General features: G+C 39.7%; 1 protein-coding gene across 1 annotated transcript; it reads right to left on the reverse strand.

Annotated features, from left to right (window-relative positions):
* Nucleotides 1-5,269: 5,269 nt before the first annotated feature.
* On the reverse strand, nt 5,270-7,010 carry LOC146473226 (uncharacterized). The gene is made up of 2 exons (XM_085118476.1): nt 6,467-7,010; nt 5,270-5,788 (listed from the first exon to the last, which is right to left on the reverse strand). Exons 1-2 carry the CDS (start codon nt 6,751-6,753, stop codon nt 5,395-5,397), a joined length of 681 nt encoding a protein of 226 aa, XP_084974602.1. The 5' UTR covers nt 6,754-7,010; the 3' UTR covers nt 5,270-5,394.
* Nucleotides 7,011-12,284: the final 5,274 nt, after the last annotated feature.

The raw sequence follows: 12,284 nt of genomic DNA on the forward strand, positions 1-12,284 counted from the left end.
TTAAAAAAATGATCACCATAGATACAAAATTTAAATACTTTGGTGTTTAAACTAAGTCTCATATGGAAAACTGTGAGGAGTTTGTTGCTATTAGAGCTTCAAGGGTTCAGAGCTTTAGAATGGTAAACTCTAGAACTATAAACTTTAAAATGCTGAATCTTACCAAAAATCTTGCCAAAAAATTTTACTCTTCTATCAAATATGAGCCAAATACATATGTAGTAAATTTTGAACACATAAACTACACCTGACCATAAAATTTCCAATATATGCTTTGGGGCCTCTGTGGGTAGTATTGAATTTATTTTCCCCATTGAGGATGTTTTCAACTTAACTCATGCAAGTTTGCCAAACTCCAAGATCTAAGTTTTTATCTAGAGATTTTAAGGTCTTTCAAAAAGTGTCAAAATACATATAATAATGTATGGCATTTTTTCCAAAATATTGAAGCTTGATTACATCTAAAAAATTTTTGGTTACCCCCAATTTTCTTTTTGAATTTCAATGGCCCTTGCTAAAACCTTCTTTTCCTGCACACAGTAGTCATAAACCAGCAAAAATGTCTTTTGATTAGTATTTACCATAGACATGTTCCTTAAGTAATTAGAGGTTCTCAGAACATCCCAAGATGCACAGAACATGTTTAGACGCTGTGGTAAAAAGAGGCAGCATCCTTAATGTGATTGCAATTTGACTTACATGTGAGGCCCTAGTCTTCTTGCTGAACTCTTGCCAGCTTGTACAGGATACCCTAATTATTGTGAGCCCATTTTGTACACTGAAGAAATGGAACACTCTTTAAAGTGCCCATATCGGAAAATTTTTTATTTTCTTATCTGAATCTAAACATCACCCTAAGAACTTCAGTGAAAAAATTTTTCGATTTGCATAAAACGCGAATTTTTTATGAATTTTACAAATCTTTAAAATCCTATTTTATTGCGGTCCACCCGCCCCGCTGATGAGAATGCCGACAGGCTCACAATAGGGCCACGTGACATGGTCTGTGACGTACATTCAGGAACTCTCGAGTCTATGCACTCACTTGACCTTCAGTAAAGTACATTCGCGGCAGAAAGAAAATCGTCAGATTCACCGGTAGGAAGGAAAAACCTAGCTCCAAATAAGTATATTCCATGGCAGAAAACTTATCTGACACGGAAAGTGAGCAAACCGCTGAAGAAAGCAGCTAGGACGAATTTGAAAGCGTCGAAGTCGAGGCGATAGATGGCGTCCACGAGACAAGTAATACGTGTGAAGATAATGATACACTCGAACCGTACGCGGACGAGCCGATAGCAGACGAAGAATGGCTAAAAAGATATCGCAAGGAACAAGAGGAGAAGCGACGACTCGAGGAAGATTTAACGAAACGCTTGGAGAATAGAGTGCGTGTTAGTGGATGGTAAAGTTCTCACCTTGCATTTTGCATACGCGCTCTTCATTATCATCTGTCAAAACTATGGCCAAGTACTCACAAACATTCGAACGAATTATTTTCCATGTAGATGTACTTGTGGTAACTGTAGCCGTGATCTGCTAGCAAATATCAGCGAGTGCTACTGCTCCAAGGAACTCGAAGGCAATTGGGAAGCGCTGACTAGCGACATTGTTCTCGCGGAACTACAGGAAGGACACGTGTTGAACTGTGATAATAATAGCTTGTCTCGTTCTCTGAAATTTCGGCCGTAAATTTAATTGTAGAATGGAAGTTGTTAGCTTGTCCAATGAACAGGTTAATTTCCTTTTTGTCACTGTCCCACAGTTTACAAAATCCATTGTATCTTTTAGGCGCATACGTCTTGCGAAATGTTCGAAGTCTAACAAGAGTTGGCGTCTAATGTAATTCGTGTCTGTCACCGGTGTCGGGACAAATTTGAGCCCTTTAGAAATAACGCTAACAGGCTGTCGCAAAGTTGTTTGTTTGAAAAATTCTTCATGAATTTCTCGTGTTTTTCTCTTTGTATCTCAATCCATTTTTTTGCCAATTTTTTTCTGCGCTCTTTGCGCTTGTTATTTGTTTTGTGCCCTTTTTTATTTTGAACCCCCGTTGTGGTGGTTAGGTTTTCAGAGATAAAGCTGTTATACTTTTCAACATTTTTATTGTTTGCAGAATTCTGCAACACATGTGCGTACAATATTTGTTTGAGCTCGTTGAATTCTTGCTGCAGTTTATCTACCTTATCTACATCGTGGTTTACAATGTTTTCTGTGTCCGCCGAGTGCGACCGTTCTCGCATCGATCTATTTACATCAGTGGTAGCATTTGTGCTAGTATTTTTTGAGAGCTTGGTCTCAACGAAACTTCGCGGATCTCACGATCTATGAGAATATATACCAAAACAATTACGCTATATTTTATAAAACTTGCGACTGAGTTAACAGTGAGGTCAAACTATAAACCTCAGAAGGTTACAACGCTTAGAATGTCACAAGCGGGTGTGAATATTCAGCATCGAAAGCTTACCATTCGCTTTTCCCTGCTCCTCTTCGAAGGTGTCTCTCGGTCTTCGTCTTCCTTTCGCTTAGCTGTTTTAAAGGATAAACACAAACGCGATGTCATCCTACTTCAGTTCACGTTTTAAGTTTAAACCTGAATTCATCAGCCTTGTGAAATCCTCGTCATTGAAGTGCATCGAGCACAAGGACGAGGTCTTTCCAGGCGCGCGTCCACATCTTCCTCCGCTCCAGCATAAAATCGATCCATTTCTTTCGCCTCCTCAGTCTTTGCGGGCATGTAGTGCCAAAGAAAGGAATCCTGTGCATGCTTATTCCATTTGCTTCGTCTTTGATGTTTCCACATCTCGCTGCAACACATCTTTCCGGCATTTTCGAGAAACGTGCAGAAATACCGCGACTTGTTTTCAGTGAGATCCAGAGAAAGGCTGAAGTCACGTGTTCCTGAATCTACGTCACAGCTCTTGCTAAACCGAGAGGAGACTAATGCGAATGGTGGGCCAAAATGGCGGCAAATTTGAACGTCTTATAAAATTCATAAAAAATTCGCGTTTTATGCAAATCGAAAAATTTTTTCACTGAAGTTCTTAGGGTGATGTTTAGATTCAGATAAGAAAATAAAAAATTTTTCGATATGGGCACTTTAATTTCTGACGTTCAATCCTATAAATGTGTGGATTACAACAAATCATTGCAGCATATTGTGCATTGTGACGATCCTTGTTTAATTGGTAGTTTTTCTTGCTCACTTTCATGTGGTGATTTGCCCGCGCCCAATGCAACTTAAAAATGTTGAAGCAATTTGAGATTTAAGGGTTTTTTCTGTCACACAATAAACCTCAGATTAAAATTTTTTGTGTGACACAAGCATTTTAAGTGTAATTGCCGTTATTTTAGCCTCCTACACCAACGTTCTTTGGATCGTAACGTCACGCAATCCTCCCCACGTGGGAAGGATTGCGTGACGTGACGAGCCAATGAACTCGTGCGTATAGTAGGCTATTATTTTTTAGATGTGGAAAATATTGGTGTCTACAATGCACGAAATTCTTGCAGCAATTTCACGTTTTGACGGCTTTTTGACGGTGATGTCTGGTGGCATTGTTATGGATTTGGAAAATTTGTTGGAACTTTCGCCCAGTCAACAAACAACTCTTTTTGGTGACAACATTTCTATAATGAAAAAAAAAATCAACATCAAACCTTCGCAATATATTATTACAACCACAGCACACTCAGTCATCAAAGATGTACACCAGAGTAGAAAATAATGTTTAATTTCAATCATATGATGCGGAATGCTATCTCACTCTATTAAAAATATAGTCCATATACATGATCATTTGTGCACCGGTTTGGTCAACAAATTGTCTTACAAGCATGTCTTACAGATCCCAGACTGTCATGTTTTGCAATTGAAGTCAGGGTATGGTAAAATAAGGAGACCACGCTCATTCTCTCACATCTTCCAGTTGAATGATTTTGTGAGTTCAGTGACCTTTTCTTCGATCTACTTTCAACAATCTCTTTTTGAAAATTAAATTTACTCTACTTCTCTCAGACTGCGATTGGTCCCCTTCTAAACAGTTGGACAGGTGAGTTATGACTCGAGCCAGGGAAAGAACTGAGTGGAGCACTGGAGCGAACGAACCGAATGGGAGTTGGGCTCTTCTCGTTTTTTCTTTCATGCATGATCAGTTGACCTCCAGCCCCGCCCCCCTCAAGCCTTAGTGATCTGCTAAGTCGGTCAACTAAACTGACCGATTGCGCAACATAAAGCAATAGACGTGTTGATAACACCCAGAATATGATGCTCTAGAAAGCTTTGCAAATGAATGTAACATTTCATTCACTAGTCATCATTTCACTTACTTTGCCCCTTGTTTCGCCTGGTTCAACGACTCTCCCGGTCAATTAACTATTCAGAACGGAATTGCAGGTAGTCTATGCTTTTCTTTCTAAATAGCTTGCGTAAATTATGATTAAATCACATCATACCGGCCCGAGCCTCGATCAAAATAAAAGATCGAGAAAACTAGTAAAAGAAAAAACTAAAATATAAAATTTGTCATTTAACGAAATTCACTTGCGTAGCTTTACCTACATAAAAACGTATCACTGTTTGGTAAAGCTCTACCAAATAATTATACTGTGCCATACTTGGCTAATTTTATCAAAACTATCGATCAATGAATAAAATACCGTTTTAGCCGGTTTTTACCTGTCCACCTAAATGCAACCAGCCTTTTAAGTTACTTACTGCTCTCGGTAGTGATGTCACATAACAACATCTAAACAAATGCAAAGGTACTGGGTAAAAGTGATGTCACATGAAACGAGTTTTCGTTAAAAGTTGTTATCAAGTAACATAGCGCGCAGAAAACACGATCGCGGCTTATTCGCGGAAACACATTACAAGTCTTTTATTCATCCGAAAATACTTGCAGCAACCTGCCGAAAGAAAACGTTTCGAAAAGCTACGTGCCAATGTGCTATGTTGAGTTAAAAATCGTGGTTAAAAGTTATTCCCTGTACAAGACCTTAAAGCTTATCAACGAATTCCATTTGACGAGAACTTTGAATTAACTAGTGACAAACGTTTTTGCTGATACAGTACCAGTAAGAAATACAATTATAGGAGAATATTGAGGACACACCCTCTCCCCCCGCACCCTCCTTCCAGCCCCCCAGCCCCCACCGACCCCGGGCGTCAGTTCTAAACCTTTTCATTTGGACTACCTGCTTACTTCCACGGCCAAGGACTAGTGAGGCATCGTGGGTAACCTTTGTACCGTGAGCAGGAAAAGCCGAATGGTAAGAGACAATACGTACTGAACAAGTCATTCCCACAACACAGATCATGCTCGTAACAGCCACGATTCCAACAGCAGTCGCCACAAACCCATTTCCAACACCAACACCTCAGACCGCACATTCCTAGGCCGAAACATTCGAATTCGGATCGCTCTTCAGTGACGTGCAACGCTTCTCTCGGTCATGCTGGCCAGTGGTCTTGTCTTCCATGTGAAGCTCAGCTCTAAGCTCGGATGGAATCTCTACATCTGACTGCTTTAAAAGAAAGAAGCACAAAACGTGGAATGGCTTGAGAATCTCCAGCCGTGTGGAGTTGTCACCCAACGCTGCTGACACAAGCTCCAGCAGTTGAACCTCTGGAATGTAATGCAGCTCATTCATGGCTTCTAGAAAGTGTGTTTTCAGAGCTTCGCGTTGTTTTTTGCCATTTTTGGACTTGGTGAACTTCAGAAAGGCTCTCAGCACTTCTGGCTCTTTCGGAACTTCGCCAGGGACGTGAAACATGGTAGGGGTGTTTCTGCGGAACGGGACAAAAAAAAATCGAGTTAGCTGGTGGACAGTTGGTGTTGAAGTTCAAGTACGCTTTGCTAACAATTAGAAAAAACTTTGTGGTTTTAATTATCTTTCCGGGGAGTGTGGGTGGGGAAGGTACTCCTCTATGTGAGCACTATAGCCGGTTTAAGCTGCCTTGGTCTCACTGATAGGGTACAGATTTTAACCATTTTCGGTCTAGAAGTCTGAAAATGGTTATGGATTCTAGAAACCAGGTCTGAAAATGGGTACCGAAAACTGTTTACTAGATTGCAAGGTCTGAAACAGGGTCAGGGTTTTGAGAACGGAACGCACACCCTCACCAAAAGTTACATGGTGTGCCAACTCCCCCCGGAATTTTCTCACAATCACTAGTCACTTTTATGGTGCAATTCTTTTCTTTAATAAAAGCCTTGGGATAAGATCGTTTAGTTTGGGATTTTTTTTTAGGACAAAACAAAGGCTGAGATCTAAGGGGCGACGTTTTTACTTTATGAAATAGAGTTCGACTGTTTATCTGAGTCAACTTGTGGCAAAGGAAAGAAAAATTATTAGCAGGGAGGTCGAGGTAGCTGATAATAAATGACTGAAAATATGGGGTCAAATCCAGAGTAACTTGAAGTTTTTGGAGTTAGCACAACTCTACTTTATTAAGTTAGCTCACCCTATAAAAGCCTTCTCCAAAACTTGATAGAAGAACATCCCTGGACCAAGTTCTTCGTAATACACGATAACTTCCCCTGTAGTTGTCTGTATCTTCTTGGAGCCCTTCTTCACATCAAAGCAAACTCCCAGAGTCTGATTATACTCATAGCACCCTTTGACTTCTTCCTCGGAATAACTCATCAAACGAAGTCGTTGTGTTACTGGCGTAGAATCAGAAATTACGACAATTGAAAACAGAGTGACTGTAGCTAGAAGCACTGATACGATAGGAGATAAAGTAGCCATCTTGAAGTCTGTGAAGTTCTCGAAGTAAAGTGGCCTGTATACTGAACAAGAAGTTAGCCCCGCGTCTCTTTTATAGTCTTCACACTACACAGCTTAATTTCCTTATTCTCCAAGACAACTGAAGTTATGGCCAAAACGTCCTCTGCACGACTTATGGCTTATACGCTTTTACCTATTTATGCACTTACGCATCACTCTTGTTAATGATCTTTATTACTGACTCTGTCCGTGTCTGCAACGATTATGGATAAAATAAATTTTATAGTCTATCAAGTTATGCAAATGTTTTGATATCACAATAAAAAATTACCATAGCGTGACATTCTCAGAAAAAACAGGAAGTTGTTTGGGGGTTTCCCTATGAAATGAGTCATCAAATTGCTTTTGTTTTCAGCCAACAGAAAGTGAAAGTGCCTGTTCAGTTATGTATTGTCTATTTTTTAAAGGGAAACATAAAATGTATTCAAGATATATTATCCTAAAAATAGTATAGAATGATGTGTATTAATGAAATTCGTGAAAATTTAGGTCAATTTGCTGACTATGCAATGTGCCCTTTTTGCCCAAACTTTTAATATCAAAATTAGTATTACGTAAAAATATTGAGGGGCCGTAGCCATATGAAACATTTTAACTAAAATTAGTTTTTGTTTGCATATGAATGAAAACAAATTTTCGCTTTCATAACAAGGTTCAAAGCAACTCGGAAATGGTCTATTACTCTAACCAATCACAACAGACGCGAACAGTGCAATGAGCCAATCAGAATTCGAACCAAATACATGTAACTGGCGTCAAGCGCGGGAAAACGTGTGTGTGCAAGTCTCGATTGGTTTAAGTTTTGCTTCACAGTGGTTGTGAAAGTGGCGCGAATTTTTCTAACCAATCACAAAGCGTAGTAAAACAAGACCGAATACGTTCGATTACAACCTGAATAACTGGACTGGTTAACAGGGGCTTAGACTGAAATACGATGTATGAATTGGGACTAAAATTGTACGGCACTAATGTCGTTCGAAGAGTACCCCTGTTTAGCAAGGCCTGAAACTGTTGCAGAATTGAATAACAATTCCATTGTTCACTGGTACCAAATAGCGTTTTGCTAAGAAATATCCTTGAAAGAAATCTCTGAAAAACTAAAGTTAAATAAAAGTCGGAGATGTATAACTCTTTATGACGAGGTCCCCGTAAACTCAAATCCCGGGGAGGGGGTACTCCCATATATGGACTATATAGGTACGTGCCGCGGAATAGGGTATGGTTTTTGAGGTTCTCGGTCCTTACATATGGTATCTTTTTTTACCCCTTTTGTTATATTCGTGCTCAAATTTATAGTAACGAAATCAAACAGTAAAGGTGCTAGCTAAATCCCCCAGTCTGCGTCAATGTCGTTGCCAGAGCTCGTGTTCATCATCATCATCATCATCATCAATCTTTATTTACCCTCGGATTGTAGAGTAGCTTAATGCAGCTAATGTCTCGTGCCCGTTTAGCAACCGATAAGGACAGCGAGAGCTTGGGAACGCGATTGTTGCTTCACAGAAACGCGTTCTCTCGGGAGCTTTCCTGGAAAAAGTGCACCTCTTTGATGAGGAATAAAAGAAGTGAAAAGAAAGGTGGTTCGGACAATCTGTGCAGTTCACCTCGTGGTGTCGAGTTGTCAATGCGGTTGACAAAATCCTCTTTACGCAAGTGCTGACCATTTTTAATAATTTACGCAGTGAACTCATCCAAGTCTGGATCGGAACCGAAAAAGAACAGGAAACCGTTGTCGGGAGCTGAGGCTCGGGAACAGAAACTCGAGAATTTTTTCCTCGACCTGTTTTACAGTAAATTTAATTTGATCCAGAAACACATTACGCTCCTGTTAATCCTAACAGTGGCTCGGGATGAAAATACCGGAAGCGGTGGGCTGGCATTACTTCTTCAAACAATAATCGCGACATTTTGAGAATTAAGTAAACAGAGCCTGAGGATAAACTTGTCATCAGACAGAATTTTCAGTGGGCTGGATACCTTAGAAATCTAATATAATTACGTTCAAGAAATAAAGACCGATGAACTGAGCTTCGCGGTCCCAAGATAAAATAACAGGCAGGTACAAAAGTCGGACCGGATCAACTCGGAACTGTTACGCTACGTGATCAATGTGCACAACACTCACCTCGCCCTCTTTGCTTTCTCACAAAAAAGCATCGCCTGCTGTGAACAATTAGCAAATATATACATTCTTAATTACTGAAACTATCATTTTGGTGAACGGATACAAATTCACTGACAAAGATGGCCTAGATTTTACCTTCATCTGGGTCCATGATCGTGGAGATCGACGCGGCGGGATCTCGAGACGAGTCCGAGAGGAACTGGAACTTAGAATACAAAATGGCGGCTTGACTACGTCACACAGCACGACACGGGGAAACGTCGCGAGTCTTTCTTAATTTGGCCCATTTTTGACCGGAATTTTAACCTGCAAATGGGTTAAAGTCTCAATTTCATTTAATTTTATGTTTTTTTCATGATCCGAGGCGATCCAAGTTGATCCGAGTTGATCCGACCCGGACTGGCAGTCGAGTTGATCCGGTCCGACTTTTGTACCTGCCTTAAAATAACCTTGTCCCCAGGCTGCCGGATTTGCTGAGGCGTGCCGGGTGGGGGAAGTCGGGTGTATTCAATCTCGATAGCTGTTAGTTAAATGAAATGATGTGGTTTTTAAGCCATCTTGAACTTAAATTAGATTTCTAAGGTATGCAGCCCACTGAAAATTCTGTCTCCCAGGAACTGAAGTTAACCTCTCGCGCGGAGTGCAAATACTGAACAGGAAGCTGAAAACAGCTTTTCAGAAAAGACTGAAGTTCCAAGCCTGTCAACTGATTCAGAAGCTAATATTAAAGAACTGAACACTTATTCAGAACTTAGAACTTTGGTCCATATTCCAACAGTGATGCCACAAAGACTACAATTTCTGCCACCTGCAAACTGGACTTATCCTGAAACAGATGGTGAAAAGCTACGTTACCGCGTGTTTTTAGACCTTTGGGAAAGGGGGTATTATTTAACTTTAGGTGTCAATTTTGGAGGGGATTTCCTTGCATACCCAGGTGATCCTATGAGATATCATTCATTTTATATTGTGATTATTATTCCCTGGGGAAAGAGGATGACACCATTTGAGATGATCTCAGCTGGAAGACTGGGTGCTAGTGTAAAGAAAACAGCACTTCTTTGTTCAGTGAATGAGGACACTGATCAAATTGTGTACACTTCTGTCAAGTGGAGTGGAATCAGCTAAATGATAATTAAATTTTACTCTGTCAGTGTCACAACATTGACTGCATGGCATTCAATCGCTATTCTGAAACCCCAAGTTAAAATGAGAAGTACTGATCTTTGCGTTAAACTTGCATCATTGTTGAATTACCAACCTTAAACTTTTCCTTACCACACCACTGTACAATCAAACATACAGGTGATGCAATGGGCATATAGGAAATGATTACCAGAGAGACCAAATATTAAATGCCTTGATGTTTAAACTAATTCTCATAAATAGTAGCATTACATCTATACAGAAAACAGTTAGGAGAATGTGCTTGTTGATATCAGGGCTTAGCTGTAGAATAGTAAAATCTGAAACTACAAACCTTAAGATGCCAAAAAGCTTAATCCAAAGCTTTAATCTTCTATTATATATGAGTCAAAGACACATGTAGCAAGTTTTGAACATGTAAACTACTCCTGACCAAGAATTTCCAATATATGCTTTAGTGCCTCCGTGGGTAATACTGAAATTATTATCCCTATTGAGGATGTTTTCAACTTGACTCATGCATGTTTGCCAAAATCCAAGATCCAAGTTTTTAACTCTGGGGATTTTGAGGTCTTTCCAAAATGTGTTACTTATAAAAATACATAACAATGTGGGGCTTTTCTCTGAAAAATGGTTACCCCTCCCCCCCCCCCCCCCCTCAATTTTCTTTTTGGATTTCAAAAGCCCTTGCCAAGACTTTTCCCACAGAATAAACCACACAAAATGTCTTTGAATTAGTAGGCATCTTCCTTAAAAATTATCAGAGGTTCTCAGACCATCCCAAGATGCGCAGAACATGAGTTATACGCAGTAGTAAAAAGAGGCAGCATCCTTAATGTGATTGCAATGTGACTTATAGGCTCTAGTCTTCTTGTTGAACTCTTGCCAACTTGTACATGATACCCTAATTATTGAGAGCCCATGTTGAACACTGAAGAAATGGAATTTTTTTTTAATTTCTGATGTTCAAACCTATAAATGTTTAGATTACAAGAAATCATTGCAGCGTATTGTGTACTGTGACGTTCTTTGGTTAGCAGGTAGTTTTTCTTGCTCACTTTCATGTGGTGGTTTGTCAAATGGCAACTATTAGATGTTGAAGTCATTTGAGATTTAAGGGTTTTTTTCTGTCACACAATAAACCTCGGTAATAAATTTGTTGTGTGACACAAGCATTTTAAGTGTGGTTCCAATTTTTTTACCCTCCGACGCAGACGCTCTTTGGGTCCTAACGTCACGCAATCCTCCCCACGTGGGAAGGACTGCGTGACGTTATGATCCAAAGAACGTGTGCTAAGTAGGCTACCATTTTTTAGATGTGGCAAATATTGGTGTCTACAATGCAGGAAATGTTTGCAGCAATTTTAACGTTTTGACGGCTTTTTAATGGTTATGTCTGGCGGCATTGTTATGGATTTGGAAAATTTGTTGGAACTTTCGCCCAGTCAACAAAAAACTCTTTTTGGTGACATATAAACGTTTTTATAAAAAAAAAATCAACATCAGACTTTACAATATATTATTACAACTACACCACACTCAGTCATCAAAGATGTGCACCAGAGTAGAAAATAATGTTTAATTTCAATCATATGATGTGGAATACTATCTCACTCTACATATGTGATCATTTGTGCACCGGTTTGCTCAACAAATTGCCTCAAGCATGTCCTACATATCCCACACTGTCAGGTTTTGTGATTAAAGTTAAGGTAAAATAAGGAGACCACACTCATTCTCCCGTGTCTAATAATGTTTGAGTTCAGTGACCTTTTCTTCGATCCACTTTCACTGAACAACCTCTTTTTAAAATTAAATTTACTCTACTTCTCTCAGACTGCGATTGGTCCGCTTCTAAATAGTTGGACAGGTGAGTTATGACTCGAGCCAGGGAAAGAACGAGAAGAGCACTTGCATGACGAACCGAGGGGGAGCTGGGCTCTTCTCGTTTTTTCTTTAAATTTTCCTTGCTCACTCCAATTTCGTGTGGTTCACGTCGCTCTTTAAGCTCTCCCGGTCCTCCGGGATCCAGAACGAAAATGCAAGTAGTCTACGCTTTTCTGTCTAAAATAGCTTGCACGAATTATGATTAAATCACAGCATACTGAGCCTCGATCATTTAAAAATCGAGATACCTGGTACGAAAAAATTAAAATATAAAATTAGCTATTTAACGTGGTTAACTTGCATGGTTTTACATATCACTCTTTTTTAAGTGTTC

Source organism: Pavona decussata, unplaced genomic scaffold (assembly GCF_977016875.1).
Source record: "Pavona decussata unplaced genomic scaffold, jaPavDecu1.1 SCAFFOLD_94, whole genome shotgun sequence".
NCBI lineage: Eukaryota > Metazoa > Cnidaria > Anthozoa > Scleractinia > Agariciidae > Pavona > Pavona decussata.

What these genes read in the sequence shown, in the direction of transcription:
- LOC146473226 (XM_085118476.1), bottom strand. Translation starts at nt 6,753, where the DNA reads ATGGCTACTTTATCTCCTATCGTATCAGTGCTTCTAGCTACAGTCACT. An exon ending in TTGGAGAAGGCTTTTATAGG is followed by an intron (nt 5,789 to 6,466) that starts GTGAGCTAACTT and finishes CCCGTTCCGCAG; the next exon opens with AAACACCCCTACCATGTTTC.